This window comes from Setaria viridis, chromosome 9, assembly GCF_005286985.2.
Source record: "Setaria viridis chromosome 9, Setaria_viridis_v4.0, whole genome shotgun sequence".
In the NCBI taxonomy this organism is placed as follows: domain Eukaryota; kingdom Viridiplantae; phylum Streptophyta; class Magnoliopsida; order Poales; family Poaceae; genus Setaria; species Setaria viridis.
This window is the reverse complement of record NC_048271.2, coordinates 21,361,690-21,381,300: the sequence shown is the minus strand read 5'-3', so window position 1 is coordinate 21,381,300 and position 19,611 is coordinate 21,361,690. Positions and strand designations below refer to the sequence as shown.

At 44.4% G+C, this 19,611-nt stretch overlaps 2 protein-coding genes across 6 annotated transcripts; one reads left to right on the top strand and one right to left on the bottom strand.

Annotated features, from left to right (window-relative positions):
* Positions 1-6,690: 6,690 nt before the first annotated feature.
* On the bottom strand, positions 6,691-16,801 carry LOC117839547 (pentatricopeptide repeat-containing protein At2g22410, mitochondrial). Of its 5 annotated transcripts, XM_034719902.2 has the most exons (6): positions 14,629-16,801; positions 13,559-13,657; positions 12,264-12,726; positions 8,505-10,646; positions 8,109-8,243; positions 6,691-7,356 (listed from the first exon to the last, which is right to left on the bottom strand). In XM_034719902.2, the coding sequence occupies exon 1, from the start codon at positions 16,793-16,795 to the stop codon at positions 14,858-14,860; it is 1,938 nt and encodes a 645-aa protein (XP_034575793.1). In that variant the 5' UTR covers positions 16,796-16,801; the 3' UTR covers positions 6,691-7,356; positions 8,109-8,243; positions 8,505-10,646; positions 12,264-12,726; positions 13,559-13,657; positions 14,629-14,857. The 5 variants fall into 5 exon arrangements, with proteins under 5 accessions (XP_034575793.1, XP_034575792.1, XP_034575795.1 ...); XM_034719901.2 differs by having other exon boundaries at positions 6,691-8,243; XM_034719904.2 differs by having other exon boundaries at positions 6,691-8,243; positions 8,505-9,232.
* LOC117839549 (probable methionine--tRNA ligase) lies at positions 6,971-9,436 on the top strand. The gene is made up of 9 exons (XM_034719913.2): positions 6,971-7,342; positions 7,584-7,674; positions 7,769-7,875; positions 7,970-8,084; positions 8,217-8,335; positions 8,445-8,510; positions 8,599-8,727; positions 8,822-8,965; positions 9,045-9,436. Exons 1-9 carry the CDS (start codon positions 6,971-6,973, stop codon positions 9,129-9,131), a joined length of 1,230 nt encoding a protein of 409 aa, XP_034575804.1. The 3' UTR covers positions 9,132-9,436.
* Positions 16,802-19,611: the final 2,810 nt, after the last annotated feature.

Below are 19,611 nucleotides of genomic sequence, written 5' to 3'. Positions count from 1 at the left end.
TAAGCAGTCTAGATCAAAGCAGATAGAGAGTAAAAGGTTGTGAACAAGATAGATGGAACGCTTGTCCTAGAGATCTAGGATCACTTGCAGATGCAATCGCCATGATTGAAAGAACTAGATCTAAGTGTTATTGTGAGTGGATCTGGACCATGCCTGACACTTCCCTTCTTGCATATCGTCACTACACAAGGATAATCAACTATTGGACAATAGGAACACGACATGATGATCGTTCTAGGTAAGCAATAAAGCAACTCAAAGTAGCACAGGCTAGCCATTACATGAAAGAGTAAGATTAAGATATGAATAATAACAAATAGATCTTCAACGATAGGTTCAGCGATTACAAATCAAAATCTCTATACAACCCCAAGGACAAACATAGACTTTACCCCATGATCTTACACATGTTGATGCAAAAGGGGGTAAGGACGCCCTGTAGATAAACTGGACTGAAGGAGACAACGAACGGGGCAGGAAAGCCCCAGGCCGATCAGCCTAGGCACCTCCAAGTCGATCGGCTTGGGGTGTTTTCCCCTCCTCTGGTACTCTGCTTCGCGCTCCGTTTCCCGATCTTGTGGCGGTGGTGGATAGTGTTTCCGTGGTGTTTCCTCCTTCTCTCCCTCTCTTCCAGCTTGTGGTCTTCAATGAGTATTTATAGTCCTTCGTGGGAGGCAGCTTTGGACAATTGGTCAGTGGAAAAACCCTAGATGCATCGTAGACTTCATGCCGAAGAAACGAGGATAAGACCGGGCCCTCGAATTGGCTAGGCCGATCGGCCTAGGCCCTTTCTGGCCCATCTGGTCCTCCCCTTTCACGTATAGGTTTCCCTCCATGACCCTCGTCCAAGTATTCATTAAGCTCCTTATGAAAACCCACTCCTTATCTCATATTTCCTGTCAAAACACAATATGCTCCAAAATACAATACGTATGCAATAATCGGGTTATTTCAAGTGCCAAGTGTCTGGTTAGTATAAGAATTAGTCCAATAATACCACATAAATGACACTAAAAAGGTGTCAATTACGAGCATCAACAATCCCCCATGCTTAGCTCTTGCTCGTCCTCAAGCAAGTCAGGCAACCACAACCTTCTCCAAAGGTTGAACAAAGATCTTGAATGAAACCTAAGCAAGCGACTCAAGCACATAGCCCTTCAAACAAAGATAAGAGGAGCAGCAAAGAAAATCAAAGTATGGGTGTTCAAAGATTTATCTAAGCAAAATTTTACCCCACAACTTTTATTTAGAACCAAGTAACTTCATGAATCAACAACACTTACTTTCTAGCTTTGTTTGGAGGGTTTTTCTTTTGTCGTAAAACTTTCTCCCTGCAACAAGAATTGATACCAAAATTCTCTTCCAGGTGCTTACATGTCCCTCACTTAAGAGTGGCTATCCTATTCATTTTGCAAGCTATTATCTCTCAAAAAGTCACTCATTATATGGTAGTGCTTGGACAAGGTTTAGCAAGAATCCACACTTATATTATAAAATTAAGAAAACTCCTTAAGTTCCGAATCAATGATAGAGAGAATATCTAGTTTTCAAGGATGAGAAGATATAGAATGGTGGACATATGCAAAGGCAAATAAAATAATGACTCTGAGGCACAAATGATGTCCACATCATCGGATTGCATATAGTTGGAAATGAAAATCCATTCCGTGAACAAGGTAATCCTTCTTTGCACTTTTCTTGATCTTCATATTGGTGTAAAAATTCCTCCACTTTTTGTTTCTTCATTCTCCTTCTATTTCTTTTTGCTTTCTTTCTTTTCTTCTTTTCTTTCTTTCTTTCCTTCTTCCTCTTATTTTTCATCTCTTCTCCGAACCTCCTCTGAACAGCACCCCATCAAAATTAGTTTTAGAACATTCCAAAGATCTTCCAGGAATTTTTCGTGTGCGAACCGAGACCAGAGAACCCCATGCCGATTGGCCTATAGGGTGCCAAGCTGATCGGCCTGGCCTCCTCTGCCCTACTTTCTGGCTGTTCTTTCTGATGAGGCTTCCATATCTTGTATCTTCCATATTTTTACATAAACCTCAACCAGAAACAGAATAGATCTTCGTATATTGGGTTGTGTTCAAGGGATAGGTAATAAAATTGAGAAATTTTTTGTTCGGGTTTAGGAACTCAGTAGAGCATATGATTGTTCCATCGAAGAACTCTCATTACTGAATATTGACGAGGTTAGCAATCAGAGATGATAACAAGGACACAATTAATTATTTTTTAGGCACTAGATAGGATAAGCAATACTCTCAACCTGGTAGAAAACTTGATCAACCTTATTTTTGTAGAGGTTTTAAATAAGCAATAAAAATTTAAATCACATCCAATTCAAGCCTTACTCATAGAGCATAATCAAAACTAGACAAATCAATTACGAAACTCCACAACAAAGATTTAAGGTTCAAGACAAGGCTCATTATCAAATAAAAGACAAGCAAAGGTAGACACTAAAAACACTCGCACGATCCTCGAATTTTATTGATGCTTCTTCTCACAAAAACGCTAAAGTAGCTATTTATGTCTAAATCTTCCCAGAAGCTTAAGAAGACTACTACTTTATCTACTTTTGATTGAAAGAAAAACTCTAATTTAGACTCTCACATGACCTGAATCGACCAAACGGGCTCTAAAAACTCCACACGAGTGGCAATCCTCCCCCTTCCCCCCATCGCGCTTAAAATCTACGACGTCCTCGTCGTAACCACATAAAGTACAAAGGGAGAAGACGCTCATATATGCAATAGTGATGCTGCCCACATTGGTTACACACGGGGTGGTTGCTGCTTCCTTCTCCATGGGCTCTGTTCTTCCTTATGTTGCTGCACATCCCAAAGAGCTTCCTCACGTTCCTCTGCAAGAACTTGAAGTCGTCCTCCTAGCGATATTCATTCTCTTCCATCTTGTGGTCCAATTCCTACATGGTTTGCATGATGTTGTCGACGGCGTCGAAGAAGTACTGGATGTTTTTCCTACAACTAGGGCAACATGCAAGGGGATGCTCCTCAGGTTCCGGACTATCATCTTTTGGATCTTCTTCCTTGCCCTTGTCTTGACGGTGGCCGTTTGGCTTCTCTTCCTTATCATCCTTGCCTTCTTCTACCCAGCCATAGTACTGGTTGTCATCACCTCGGCCTGCAGCACCCCACGACCCAGGGATCCTATCGTCCTCCCAATAGCTATTGCCTCCATAGTCAGCCAGCGTGTACTCGGACATCTTCTCCACGTAGCTCTTGCACTTGATCCCAAGAAGCCTTGCTAAACACCTTGTGGGAGTGACGACAGCCTCCTTCTTCTTCTTGGGCGCTTCACCTTTGTTCGAGATGATTATTAGCTTGCGATCCACTAGCTTTCCTGATGGCGCCTTGCCTCCAATGCAGATGCAAGCATTATGAGAAGTTCTCCTTGGAGTATTGGGCATCCAATCGCATCTCTTAGCTTCTAGTTGAAGGGGGTCACTAGCGGCCTTCAGAGGAGGGTAGGCCGATCAGCCTAGGGAGCTCAAGCCGATCGGCCTGGCCTTTCCTTTGGCCTCCAACGCTCCCCTCTTGTCTCCCGAGCTCTTGGCCGCCACCATTGAACTTTTTCCTAGGTTTGGCAGTTCTGAATTGCTTGTGTAGATGCGAAATTGCTCCTCCAATTGGCCTCCTATATATACTCTTGAAGGCATGGCCAAGGATCCAAAAATTTCTTCGCCCTTTCCCACAAAAAGCTCTTCCATATATCGTCACTAACAAAAATTGGGAAGGGGGAACCAAATCGGAGGTGAAAACCTCCCAGGCTGATCGGCCTGGGGGCTACTAGGCCGATCAGCCCAGTGGGTTTTTGTCCCTTCTGCCTAAATGTGTCTAATTTATTGAGTTCCACACAAAATTTGAAAGAAAAATAACAGAAACAAAATAAAAGTATGTACAAGGTACCTGTTTTAATGTCATCATGCTCGACGAACTTGTTGTTCCTCCATGATATAGACGTCAACATAATTAATGGGCACAACATCAGGTTCCAAGAATACCTTTAGTCACTGCCCATTCACAACATGTTGATCTCCTTTGACATCCATGATGATTACCGCTTCGGTAGGTGACACAGAATTAACCACGTATGGTCCATCCCATTTGCTCATCAATTTTTCCTTTATTGAAGAGTTTAAACATAGAGTTGAACAATAGTACTTTGTCTTCCTCCTTGAATTCCTTCTTGTGTAGCCGTTTATCAAACCATCTCTTAATTCTCTCATTTGTAGATGCTTGCACTGTGATCAGCCTTAAGCCTCAATTCTTCCAATTCACTTATTTGAACCACGTATGGTCCATCCCATTTGCTCAACAATTTTCCTTTATCGAAGAGTTTAAACCTGGAGTTGAACAATAGTACTTTGTCTCCCTCCTTGAATTACTTCTTGTGAAGCCATTCATCAAACCATCTCTTAATTCTCTCCTTTGTAGATGCTTGCACTGTGATCAGCCTTAAGCCTCAATTCTTCCAATTCACTTATTTGAATCCTTCTTTTTATTCTTGCAGCATCAACATCAAGGTTCGTCTCTTTTATCTCCTAGTAAGCTTTATGTTCCAGTTCAATGGGAATGTGACATGTTTTTCCATAGACAAATTGATATGGGGCTACACCTATAGGTGTTTTATGAGCTGTCTTGTATGCCCATAATACTCCATCTAGTTTCTTTGACCACTCCTTCCCTCCTTTGATCATTGTCTTCTTCAAGATATCCTTGAGCTGTTTATTTGAAGTTTTCGCTTGGCCATTCGTTTGAGGATGATAAGCTGTAGACATTGTGTGTTCAATCCCCAATTTCAATAAACATTTGTCAAAGTCTTTTACTATGAAATGCGATCCTCCATCGCTGATTAAAATCTTGGGCACTCCATACCTAGGGAATATTATTGTACTGATCATATGAATTGATTTTTTTGTTGATGCCTTCCAGCATGGGATAGCTTCTACCCATTTAGACACATAATCAACCATGACCAAGATATGTTCATATCCATGTGAATTGAAAATTGGTCCTGTGAAATCTATACCCCAAACATCAAATAGATCTATCTGCAAGTTGTAGTTCAAAAGCATAGAATTTCTTGATGAAATATTCCCTGTTCTCTAGCATTCTAGGCAAGTAGCAACGAACATCTTCACATCTTTGTGCATCTTTAGCTAATAAAATCCACTTGTCCATACAATATATAAGCCAAATCCACATCCTTTGTCACATAAAGATCCATCAAAGAATAAAACCCAAGGAACTAGTTCAATCAAATCTACCAACTCATCCCGATGTTGTATGATAAAATTAGCCACAGCCTGCGCTTTAATAGCTTTAGTTGATTTGTATCATAAGTTGAATTCTGTTACTGCTAAAATTCATTTGCCCATCCTTCCTTTCATAATGGGAGCCAACAGCATATACTTCACCACATTGGCTTTACATACCACCATGCACTCGGAGGTCAACACATAATGGCGTAATTTTGTGCATAAAAAATACAGGCATAGACACAATTTCTCAACAGGTGGATACCTGGTTTCAGCATCTAAAAGCCTTCTGCTTAAATAAAATACCACTTATATCCTCGTTTCGGACTTGATCCCTTCTCATATGACCACAAATCCAACGCAACATACGTATTTCCGCAACACTTATCTACTAGACATGTCGTCTTTTTGTAGGCCAACATTCTGCACCATACAACATTGCAGGTCTAATCACCGTCCTATAAAACTTGCCTTTTAGCTTCAGTGGTACCCTCTTGTCATATAAAATTTATGATGCTTGACGCCACTTCATCCACTCCGCTTTGATTCTATGACTAACATCCTCATCAATATCCCCATCCCATTATAGCATTGATCCTAAATATCGAAATCTATCCTTCCTAAGCACTACTTGACCTTCCAAACTGACATCTCCCTCCTCATGTGTAGTAGTGTCAAATTACATCTCATATATTCAGTTTTAATTCTGCTGAGTCTAAAACCTTTTGACTCCTGGGTCTCCCACCACAACTTCAGTTTCCTATTTAGTCCTGCTCGACTTTCATCAACTAGCACTACATAATCCGTGAAGAACATACACCAAGAATATCCCCTTGAATATCCCTTGTTACCTCATCCATCACCAAGGCAAATAGATAAGGGTTCAACGCAGACCCTTGATGCAGTCCTATTCTAATCAAAAAGTCATCTGTGTCGCCATCACTTGTTCGAACTCTAGTTACAACATTGTTGTACATGTCCTTAATAAGCCCAACGTACTTTGTTGGGACTTTATATTTTTGTCCAAAGCCCACCACATAACATTCCTTGGTATTTTGTCATACGTCTTCTCCAAGTCAATGAAAACTGGACCGGTGTGCAAGTCCAAGAGCATATCAACTTATTTATTTGTGACTTTAATTTTTTCTTCGGACTTGCTAGCGCTCGGACGTCCGGCGGGAGCAACTTCCATCAAACACATGCATCACCATCTCTTTTAAATCTGATGGCTACAGTAGCACCATAATAAAATATCACTAATTATCAGATGCTCCGTTGCAACATCAAAACAAAACAGCTGCAACATCGAATATCTATGGTTGCAACATGAAAAAGATGCGAAAAAATAGTTCAATGTAAACATAATATTTGTGAGGGAAAATTCCTACCACAACATCAAACACATGTTTGCAACATTTCCAAACAAATCATCATATATTGAGTTGAGCTTGACCTACGGGAACAAATATTGCAACATGAAAAATCAACAAATGAAACATCAAAATCCAACTATTGCAACATCGATACATCTCAGAAAATCAACCGTGCAACATCACAAAATGCATTCATCTGCAACACCCGCACACATCTATAGCACTTGCAACATTCAAAAATCTCTGCTGCAACATCATGAGGTATCTATTGCAACATGGCCATCACTTATCTTCAGATTAAAAAATCTTCAGAATGCTCTGCCTCTCGCCGCACCTCCACCTCCATCTCCACCACCGCTCCCTCGCCGGACGGCCGCCGCCCATGCTCTCGCGCCAGTCACCGACACCGCTAGGGCTGGAGCTGCCCGAGGCCGCACCGCTAGCCTGTGGCTGGACGCGGTCCAGAGAGGGCCGCCGCACGTCGGGGGGAGGCGCCGCCGCATACCGAGAGGAGGCGCGTCGCGGGCTGCCACGTCGCGGGGAGGTGCCGCCGCACACCGAGGGAAGGCGGACAGGGGAGGCGCCGCGGCTGCAGCTTGCCCGACCACACTGGACCTACTCCCGCCGCCGCTTGCCCGGCCACGACTCGCACTGCTCCGGCCCGCCAGTCTGCTGGTTGCTGCTGGTTTGTTGGATTCGCTGGGGAGAGAGCGACGCGCGCGTGTGAGAGAGAGGAACGTGTGGGTGTGGCATAGAAGATATATTAGTTGACTTTTTTTTAACGGGACAAGGTGCTAGAAACGATGGACACGCGTCTTTCACGAGCCAGCGAGTCGTCCGATTTTTTGCTCGGACCCGGACGCCCGTGTCTGAGCATTTCCGTTTTTTCTTTTCACAAAATCTTACTTTATACAATAATGATTCAGGTCATGTTCCCCGCCACGCTACTTGGAACTGGCGAAAATTGGACTTTACTGAAGGCAATTAGTGTGACTGAATATCTGACCTACGAATCTGGTATATCCACTTGTTTGACTGTTTCTCCATTGTTCTAGAATAGTTCCGCCTAAAACTTACAAGCTAAATTTCCTAAGTTATATTGCACATACAGGAAAGTTTTCCAAAGCTAAGGGCATTGGAGTCTTTGGCAATGATGCAAAAGACACAAACATTCCTCCTGAAGTTTGGCGATATTACTTGCTTACCAACCGTCCTGAGGTTAGATTGCAGATTACTCAAATAGACCTTGAAGTCTTTATGCAGGTAAACATAACTAAGGTATCTCTGTTAAATTACTTTCTCTAACTTTCAGGCATCAGATACACAATTCACTTGGACAGATTTGCAAGCCAAGCTCAACAACGAGTTGGTAAACAAGTTGGGCAACTTCATTAATCGAGTGCTAAGCTTCATTGCAAAACCAGAGGGTTAGTAGACAAGAAACATCTTACTGGTTTGAATATGCTTTCGGATTCATCATGCCATGCATCAGTGGTCTGCATTTATTGTGCCTCTCCTGTATGATCATCTAACTTATGACTGCTGAATTGCTGTCGCAGGAGCTGGATATGGCTCCATCATACCTCCTGCAACAAATGCAAAGTCACATCCACGGACACAGGCAATTTCAGAAACAGTTGGCAAATTGGTTGACCAGTATATAGAAGCAATGGACAAGGTAATAAATTTATTTTGAACCAATCGAGTTGTTTTAGTCGATAATCTGAAATTGAACCGCTGCTATCAACTTGAGGCATTCATGTAATATCAACTGTTACCATTAACAGGTCAAACTAAAACAAGGACTGAAGATTGCAATGGCCATTTGCAGTGAGGGAAATGCATACCTGCAAGTAAGCCTTGATTCCTTGTTATCCAGAGTTTCTTTATCCATTGATTAAACCACCACAGAGTTCACTTAATTTCTTCCTGGATATGCAGGAGAGTCAGTTTTGGAAGCTTTACAAACAAGATCCACCTGGTTGCGCAACTGTGATGAAGACTTCCGTTGGCCTTGTGTACCTCCTGGCCTGTTTGCTGGAACCTTTCATGCCGTCCTTCTCAAAAGAGGTTTGTCCCTGATTTGACGTGCAATGATGCAACTAATTGCATTAGGGAATATATTCTCCATTTGAATCTAAAGCATCATTAATATCTTATTTAGGTCCTCCAACAGCTCAATCTATGTCCAGAAGAGCATCTGTCATTTTGTGATGAAAAAGGAGATAGAGACAAAGCAAAAAGGCCATGGGATCTCATACCATCAGGCCACAGGATAGGGAAACCTGCACCTTTATTCAAAGGATTGGTAATACTCTTGCACAGTTTTGGATGCTCTTTGTTTGTGCCACTACCTTCATTTCATTGACATCATACACTCTGTGCAGGATGACAACACAGTGAAGGGCTTCAAGGAAAAATTTGCAGGCAGTCAAACTGAAAGAAGATTGAGGGCTGAAGTTGCTGCACAATAGGAAGACACAAAACTATCTAGCTACTATCCTATGTGCTTCAACCTCATATTCCATCACCACCCTGCTAAAAATATATATATTCTTGCATTTTTGCTGAGTGCCTGTACCAAGTTAGAGCAATGTAAGTTGGAGGGATGAATTAGAAATTTAGAATGTAGGAGTAAACATTGTACATGTTGATAATGATGCATTCAGGAAATGTACATAATTTGGGCTTCAAGTAGAAACTTGGGTATTTGACTGGAATAGTAAGTCATTGTAAAAAACGAAACTAATCTATACTTTCATGGTGCCGACTGCACGTATCTGAACTGCCTGGAAGGAAACAGCCCAAATGGGTCCTTCATAATCCTTGACGCGCCTTGTCTGGGACAACACCTTAAACGCTGCTGAAGATAATTTAATTCTCTAAACAACAAGAATGTTGGGACCGTGGCCAACTGTGTTACCACGATACGTCAGGGAGCGGGCGTATCCCGTATCCGATACCGATACATCACGGATACATCAGAGATACGTCGAGACGCTCGCTCATCATTTTCTCTGACAGATCAGCGCCTCCTAGCTCTTCTTGGTCTCCCCTCTTGCAGCCTCCTAACTCAGCATCACGCTCTAGTCCATTCCTGTCGCTTGCCCATCACCCAGCTGCCTAGTACAACTTCCTATCCCTTCCGCTCTCTACACCCTACCTTTGTTCTGCCTGCTCTATGCTCTTGCTTGGTAGCTAGTGCTCTTCTCTAATGCTGCGTGCTTGTGCTCTTGTGCAAAACGATATAATCACAAGCTTATTTATTGTCTCTGCTATTACAAGAATTATATTAATTGTTTTTCAAAAATAGTAAAACATATCCACGTATCGGTTTTTTTTTGAAAAATGGCATATCCCTGTATCCGTATTGGTATATGTATCCGTATCCGTGACGCATAGGTGGCCAAGTCCATGCCAAGCCATACCGGCAGGCGAGGTGCTGATTCCATTTTCTATGCAGAGAGAACCTATATTGGAGAGGAATCAAGAACAGCAGACTTTTTCTATGCAGACTCTTGTGATGTAGTTTGGCAACTTGGCACTCTCCAATTGTGTCAAAGATAAGCTTGTTTGTTCCGTGTTAACTATTCATGTACTGGTAAACAACAAATGCATTTTGTGTTATATTAAAAATGAAAAAAAGTGGTGAAAATATTTTGTTTTTCTCGATGCGAGGATCTCCCCCATTTCCATTGCCCATAACGGAAATACTGTAAGTTTGCGTACAAGAAAAGAAAAACAAACTGGAAGGACACCAACCTAGGGGAAACTCCTAAACCTGATTCAAGCCTAGAAGCCATGCAGGGTCTGCATGCGAAGTTGGGCCTTTTTTTCCCTTCAATCCTCCTCCTGGTAATGTTCAGATTCCACCATGGGCAGAGCCGTCATCAGTGATCCCGGTTGATTCGGCAAGATGCAGCAGGCCACATTCATCATCACCTTCACGCCTTCAAGCAGCTTGCTCTGGAGCTCATTGCTCTAAAGGCCTGCCTAGTAATTCATGAATGAGCATGCATAGCAAATAATTTCAACTGGATGTTTGGTGAGCTTTTTCTCAAAACAAGCTCTATTTCTTGTTTTCCAGACTGCCCAGCAGATCATCGCCACCCCAAAGGTGTATATTTCACCACCATTTGGAAGCCATTTTGCAATCCAGGTCCAGCATTATCTCATATTGGTTGGCACATCAGTAGCCCCAAAGCACATTCCCACCACACCCCATACAACCTTAGCTACTGGGCATTGAAAAAAAAGATGTGAGGCTGTTTCAGTCTGTTCACAAAAAAACATGTTGGGTCACCCACCCACTTCCTCCTGACCATGTTGTCTTTTATCAGGATAGAGTTATTTTCTAGTAACCAGAGAAAAATCTTTATTTTGTATGGAATTTTACTTTTCCAGATTCTAGTAAAACTATCCCCCACTATCATTTCTGGTCAGATAGTCATGTACCGATTTGACAGTGAAATTACCCCCCACCCCATTTCCAGGATATGACATCTTGTTCATCGACAAGGGTCCTACTCATAGCTGATTGTTGGATTCCCACCCACTGATCATAAAGGAAGAATGGTAACCATATCCTGAAGTTCAGAGTTCCATTCTTTTCAACGAAAGCTGCAACACTAATCTTTTTATTCCCACATAATTCATATAGCACAGGGTACTTACAACAAAGAGGCTTGTTGAGTAACCAGAAATCCTCCCAGAAGACAGTATTCTCGCCATTCTTAGTCGTCACCACTCTCCCTATATGTCTCACTTTTAGTAGGTCCCCCCAGATGGGAGAATCATCAAATTTATGCTTAACAGTGCTTACCAAATCATTGTTGAGGTATTTGGATTTAACTATTTCCTGCCAAATGCCTGTTTCATTTTCCAGCCTCCACCACCACTTGCACAGCAAACTGAATTCATTGTCCTGATGTCTTTAATGCCAAGGCCTTCTTTCTTTTTTGATTTGAAAATTATCTCCCACTTCACCAAATGGTATTTTCTCTTCTGGCTACCCCCTTGCCAAAAGAAGGTTCTTCGCTTGCCGAGGGAGGCAGTAGTTGTTTTGGGCAAAAGGTATAGTGATATGTGATAGATGAAGGTACTGGATAAACTAGAGTTAATAAGTGCGGTCCTACCAGCAATCGATATAGTACCCCCCCCCCCCTCCCTCCCTTCCAAACATCTAACTTTTTCCTATTTCTCTCCTCCAGGGGTGTCCAGTCACAGACATGAAGTCTGGGGCTGACTGGCATTCCTAGGTATCGAATAGGGAATTGTCCAATTTGACAGTTGAACTGATCAGCAAAAGTTTTGCAGATACCAGCATCTCCATTCACTAGGACTATCAAAGTATGATGAGCTATTTCTAGATGCAAAAGTTTAATGCAATTATGCTGCTTATCAGCATCTCCATACTTTGACAAGCAAATATATTTGCTTGTTATTTTCTTTAACTATCAAAGTATGTCAAGCTATTTCTAGATCCTTGAGTAAGTCAACTTTTGCAAAATCACTATCACCTATGACAGCACCCATATCACTAGAAATTTTCACAATTTCATCTTGAGAGAGAACAGAATAGGCATTCTGAGATGAAAGATTAGTACCGCATTTTTGTCTTCGGTAGTGAGTGAGATTTCCTTCAGGACCCTTTCACTTCCTCTCCTTTCCTCTCTAGTTTCTGCTTGTTGCTTCATTTTGTTATGCAATAGCTGCCCTTTGCCTTCGTCCTGATCTTGTTCAGTGTTACCAGAGTCTTTTGTTAGATCTTCTTCACTTCCAAGCTAAGATATCACCACTGAAGATTTAGGGTAGTTGTTGATCCACCTTGTTGCTGAGATACTCAGCGTGTTCATGTATTGGCACAGCATTACTGCATCTTACTAGCCATATATTCTCACAAGCTTTGGATGATTCCCCCTCATCTCCCTGAGACTGCAGTTTTGCGACTTGAGACCTGAAAGTCTCACTCTCATCACTGGTATCATATGAGTCCTCCCCACCATCTCTGTTTACCTTTTTCATTTGAGCCTTCTTTATCAACACAAGGTGAGTTAACTTTCCCTTCCCCTGATTCAGGAGGGTGAAAACATATGATAAAGACAAATGTGAGAGTTTGTCTGCTATGTCAGATGAAAAGAACAGCAAAGTAAGAAACGCAATGTCATTTGCATATGTTTTGTGTCTTTCCATTCCAATTCAAATATAGAGTAATGTCACTGAAACCAATCCTAGGCCCCAGTAGTCTTTTCCTATTGCACTTGGGACATGTGAAGTTTATGGGTTGGTGTTAGAAAGTAATTTTCACATGCACTTGGAAAATTATGTTTTGCCTACAGCAGAAGTTCATATCTAACATCAGTTATCCCCTCGCTACTGTACTTCGGATCAATCATTTTACTAATAGTTGATCAACCTTCACCAAACTAATTATAATATGCTATAAGTTATCCTTGATTCTTGCAAAATGTTGGGTTTAGTAGAAGCATCTTAATTTCAAAACTTCCCAGTGCTAGGGGCGCTTTGCATGTGTTTCTAAAAGAAAATTATAAAACTTCAGCATTTGCATTGCACAAAGGTCTGTACTTGCTAGTTCGCCTATTGGTAGAAAGGCTAGGCTATTATCAAAACTTGAGGAAACATGAGTTTTTAGGAAAAGAAATGGATGCTGGCTGAAGATTTAAACAGTCAAAAGCTTAAATTTTTGAGAAGCATTTCGTGCAAGTTTCCCATCAAGACAATAGACAGAACCAACCTGGCATCACATTAACATGGGATTCAATAATAAGAAAAGAATCACGAATCGCAGTTATAAGGTAAGGATTACAAAATTCAGCTTTACATGTTGCAGATTATCGAAACATCTTTGCATGTAATATATACATTAAGTTAAGATATTTACCAGCAGGCAACTGCTTTAGTTAAGAGATAACAATGGAACTGCTTTTGAGACTATGGCCTGTGTATCCATGTGTGGCAATTACATACTAACATCCTTAATCTGCAAGGAATGAAGGATCTTGAGTTGTTTTCAGAAAACAGAGTTCCCTAAAGTATCACTTGACAATGTGAAAAATATGAAATAATATGTGCATGTCTGATTTTTTTAGCTAGCAAATAAGCACTTTGTCACTTTGCAGAATATGTGGTGTATGTTGAACGATTCCGCCAACATCTAGCACCTATAATAAGCAAATTAGCCGAAATATAAGCTGAGGAAGAGCAGGAAAAAATTTCAGGAAAGCTGGCAGAGTTCAAGACCTTATGAATATACAGGCAGTCAGGCACAAATCTTGCAATTTGCTACTCTCTTTTATCACAGTTCTGCAAAGATGATAATGAATGGGATTGTAGAAGATATCACTGTGGGGGATGTAACCCCTGGATACCACTCGGATGGGCCTAGCCGCCCTCCAAGGGGGGTACTACGGCCCATACAGGGAAGACTCGGGATAGGCGTACGGATCAAGATGGAGGATCGGCATCAAGAGATATAGTTATAGATAGGCATGTTTAAATATGTAAAGAGATAACTTGTACCGAAAGGCAGTAGATTTCCTTGTAACTGACTAGGATTAGATCGAATCAGATCTGTAACCCTACCCCCCGGACTATATAAGGACGGCAGGGACCCCCCTCAAAAAGTCAAGCCATATTCGATATGCTACACGCTGAGAATACAATCCTGAGCACAGGACGTAGGGTATTACACCAATCTGGTGGCCCGAACCTGGTAAAGTCCCTTGTGTCCTTGTGTTCTACATCTAGCTCTAGGTGCGGCGATCCCCTCCACACAATCTACCACCTTGGTCTACCTCGTAGTGGACTGCCGGACTATTCCCCCGGCAATCACCCTGGCCAGTTAGTTCATGATGAGAATTTACAGGAACGGTATGTAAGTAAAAAAGCAGAAAGATAAGTAACAGTTCAGGGTTTGACAATTTTCAAAGGTTATAAGTTGAAAAAGAATACCTTCGAATAAATTGTACTCCCTTTTAAAGCATCTGTCATGGACATCACTATCTTCATTAATATGAAAAATGCTCTTGAGGTGACTCAAATATCGATCAGCATAAGAAAATCCACGTCTCTGGGCACATTGCCTAGCCAGCTGGTACAATTCATCAGATGATTGAGTTGTGCAAAACAGCTGGCATACCATCTCTCAGAACAAGGCCAGCAGTTTCTAGGCTAAAAAATGCTACATGATGCCAGTAGCTGAAATGTCAATCATGTTTACAGTATGCCTTATTTGTAGCGTGATCTCATGTAAGCAGTCATAAATTGCATTAGTGTCCACATGTGACTTATCCTTCACGACAAATTCATGAACTACACCATTCAGCTCAATGCAACTACATCCAGGAACCTTCTCCACTCCCAAATGTCTCATCATAGCCCTCACTTTGTCAGCCTTCTTCCTCATGTTTGCCTCCGCATACATATTAGCTAGTAGCACATAGATTCCACTATCACTTGGATCAAGTTCTACCAATTTCATTGCTGCCTTTTCGCCAAGAGTGATATTACCATGCATCCTACAAGCAAAGAAGAGAGCACCCCAAACTACAGCATCAGGATCCATAGGCATGGTGTTTACTAGCTTTTCTGCTTCATCTAAATGCCCTGCTCTGCCTAACAAATCTATCATGCATGAATAATGTTTCATTTTTCTCTTGAGGTGATATTTTGAGTCCATTAGGGAGAAAAATTCCCGACCTTCTTCAACCAAACCGGCATGACAACACGCAGAGAGAACCCCAATGAATGTAATATCATCTGGCTGTAATCCAAGCTCTATCATTCTCCGGAAGTGCTCTATAGCCTCATCTGCATGCCCATGATTTGCCAGGCCACATATCATTGCTGTCCAAGTGAGAGCATTTTTCTCCGGAACCTCTTTGAATATACATATAGCTTTCTTTATGTTGCCACACTTAGCATACATGTCAACTAGAGAAGTGCCAAGAGCAACACTAAGAGAAAGCCGATGTCTTTCAATGTAATGGTGAACCCACATCCCCATTTCTAATGCTCCAAGCTGAGAGCAAGCAGATAGGAGATTGACCATTGTGATCTCATTTGGGGTCACCTTTTCTTCCTGCATCTCATGAAACAATGCGATAGCCTCCTTGCCCTGCTTACTCTGTACATATCCAGCCATCAGAGCATTCCACGGGAATGCATCCCTTTCGGGCATCTCATCAAACAGCTTCCGTGCATCCTCCATTGTCCCAAGCCTTGCATGCCCAACAATCATTGTTGTCCAAGAAACTGCAGTTTTGGTATCGATCCTTTCAAACACCAACTTCGCCAGCTCTAAACTGCCACAATTGACATACATATACATCACCGCATTCATCAGCCTCACAGTGCACCTCACCCCATTACACTCCACAAACTCATGCAGCCTCTTCCCAAGTTCCAAATCACCTAGCTGCGCAGACCCTGATACAGCCCCAATCATCGTAACCTCATCCGGCCTCACTGTTCCTTCCTCCACCATCCTCCAAAACACCTCCAGCGCCTCTCCAGGGAGACCCCTTCGCACATACCCGCCAATAAGCGTGTTCCACGAGACCACGTCCCTCACGGGACTTTCATCGAACAATCTGCGGGCGTCCGCCATGGACCCACAAACAGACCAGTAATGCATAGCGGCGTTCAGCACGAAGACGTCCGAGTTGAAGCCGAGCCTGATAACGTGCGCGAGCACCGCGCTGCCGCTGTAAAAGCGCTCCCGCACGCGCGCGCAGGCCTTGAGGAGGAAGGGGAAGGTGAGGTGATCGGGCCGCGCGGAGCCGGAGTTGAGGAGGGCGCGGTAGAGCGGGAGGCAGTGGAGGTCGAGGAGATGCGGGTGCTGGCACAGGGAGAGCGCGCGAAGGGCGGCGTTGTAGGGGGACGCGGAGTCAGGCGGGGAGGGGAGGGATGCGAGGAGGGCGAGCGCGTGGAGGAGCGGGCGAGGGGAGGCGAGTTCCGTGAGTGCGAAGGCGGAGACGAGGCGGGGAGCGAAGGGGGATGAGGAGGAGAGGAGGCCAGAGACGAGGAGGTGCCCGTGGAGCTGCAGGAGAAGGCGGAACGGCGGCGGGTTGCCGGCGGTGAGAAGGGCCAGCAGGCGGGAAGGCGGAGGCGGAGGCATCGTTCGATGAAGGGGACCAAGCAGACGCTCGGCCTATCAAAATTGGTCAATTTGGGCCAATCGAAACGAATTTTCAGCCTTTTTCAGCCCAAAATTTTGTTAGGTAGAAGGGACCAAAAAGATCTCGGTAAGAAGGCCAAAGTACATCAAATTGTGTTGCATTCGTGTGTGAGTGGTACGTGGGTGGTTCGGGCCAATTCATCACGCTGGCCCAACTTAGCCCTTTTTCTGTGATTCTGTGAAAAGCTTTCTTTTTTATTACTAGGTCCGTCCTGTTACGGGCAAAATAAATATAGACGGACAAAATAAATATAGAAATTCATCATGTTGGTACATAAACAAATTCGTATCACCCTACTACGAGGTACACGTTGACACAAAAATTCTAGGAGATGAACGCAAGGTTATTCCGAGCAGACGCAACGACACTACAACAGCTCTTACTGAAGATCAAACCAGAAGATGAGCTCTTGGTTCTAGCAGGCGCAAAAAAAATGATGGGTGGTTTGTTTAGCGACCATTAGCTTGAAGATGACGGTCTAGGCTACGTTGTTTTAGACTGCATATAGCTAGCTAATGTGTGGGTGATGGTTTTGGCGCAGGCCTCGGCCTCGCGTTGTAAAACTTTTTGATGTAAGCTGTTGGTCCCTTGCGCTTGGATGGCACTGGCAACAACCTTACAACCCCTCTGCAATCTCAATGCCTTCAAAACAACAGCCATGTCTTGTCAAAGTCCTGTATGCATCCTCCAGCTCCAGCGTGCGGCTTCAGCGTCCTGTACGCGTCCTCCAGCTCTCCACTCCCTTCATCCAGGGAGCATCAGCTCCAGCGTGCGGTGGAGGTCGCCCATTACATCCCCCTAGGCAAATTGAATGTCAGTCCTCGACTCCTAGATATAAAGAAAAATCTTTCTTATTCAGTGAATACATCTTACACTTTGAAAACTGAAACAGTATAATAAAACATGAAGCAAGGAGATAGTAGTTGTATACATTTCACAAGTTCAATTTCCGTTCCCCTGCGTCGTCCCGCCCGGGCGACTCGGGCAGCGACCGCCCGCCCCCGCCCGAGCGACTTAGGCGACCTGACTGCCGCTGCCGCTGCCGCCACCCCCTTCCTCCCCTTCCCTTCTCTCGCCGTTGCCGGAGGGGTCCGTCGGAAGCCCCACCGGCCCCTAGGACACCGGCGGCGGGGTCTTCCAGCCCGGATTCGGCTGCGGACGCCTGTCCCGGGCGGTGAAACAGGCGGCCATGGTGGATCCGCCAGCCATGGGCGACGGCGGCGGCTCCGGAAGTGGATCCGGTGCTATGACGGCTAGATCCGGCGATGACGGCTACGATGAGACAGATGCAGCCGCCGAGGATAGCGCCGAAGGTGATGGCTGGGTTGACGTGGCTGCTGGAGATGTGGAGGGTGCAGGCAACGGCGGGAGCGAGCGTGAGCACCACCGCCAGCAGCCCGCCGCTCCTGTGAGGCAAGGCGCGGCGAGGCGAAGCATCGCCGCCACGTCCCACGGGTCGGTGTCGCAAGCGACAACCAGCAGCATGAGCCGCGTGGGTTGCGAGCGCGGCATGGGAGCGGCCGAGGGCGAGGGGGTCGCCGGGTGTGGGAACCAGCGCCCCGGGAGGCACGCCCAGTGGCGGCTCCAGCGGACGGGGAGGCAATAGAGAACAAGGGGGAGCACGTCGCCGGGGAGCGCGTTGAGGAGATCCTCGCTAGCCCAACGACCATTGGTGGCCCAGCGTGGGGCGAGCGGTGGCCGGGGCGTCAAGCGAGGAGGCCGTGCGATGAGGCCGGCGCGGCGGAAACGAGGCAGCCTAGCAAAGAGGCCACGCGATGCGGGGTGGAGGAGCTAGGATGCGGACGCGCCGGCCCGGCGGCGGAGGAGGCGCGGCGGCCCAGCCGCGGCGCCAGTGGAGGACGGTGGCGCGGAAGTGACACCAGCGCGGAGGTGGCGCCGATGCGGAAGAAGTGCTGCACGCGGGGCATAGGGCAACGAGGATGTCTGTCGGTGAGCGTGCGGAGGTGGAGGTGCGGCGGCAACGTCGCCCCGGATGGGCTGCCGTGATCGTGGTCCGGAAGGTCCGGTCTAGTTGTCTAGGCTCCATTCTTGGTTGTAATAGGTAGCCGTATAAGTGTCAAGTGCGCTTATAACCGCGTGCGTATGCTCGGCTGACCTGCGTTGTAACCTTCGTCTTCCTAATATAACGATATGCAGCTCTCCTACGTATTCTAGAAAAAAAATATTTCACAAGTTCAAAAATCACTTAAAGCAACAAAAAACTAAAGAAGCACCTATGCTATTTTAGCAGTATTCTTCAGTTACCCCAAGAACCATTGAAGAGAAATTAATGAAAAAAACTGAAACAGCAAAGTAACATCTGAATCCAGCTCAGTGTCCATTGCATTCCAGATTTCAACACATTGCTGCCTCCTCTTGCACCTGTCCAAAAATTGGTCACTCCAACAAATAAACTAACCAAGACAGAAAAGGACCATAGATAGTCAGGGTGTATACAAAGTTCTGATGGCCGTGAATCATCTTTCACATCACGGTTCTAAATCTCTGACCTGAAATTGCACATTAACACTCATGTGAACCAGCACAAATATGGACCCTACAAATCAAAGAAAGAGGGGAATCAAATGCAGGGGCCAATTTCAGAGAAAACTACAAGAACGGACAAGAAAAAAATTGTAGCGGCAACTACAACAGAAATAGGCTAAGGGAGTGTTCTTGGAAGGTAAACAATACTAAAATAATAAGCATGGTAGAGGCTCTGGCCTTTCTTGTGATATTAGCTTAGTGCAAACTA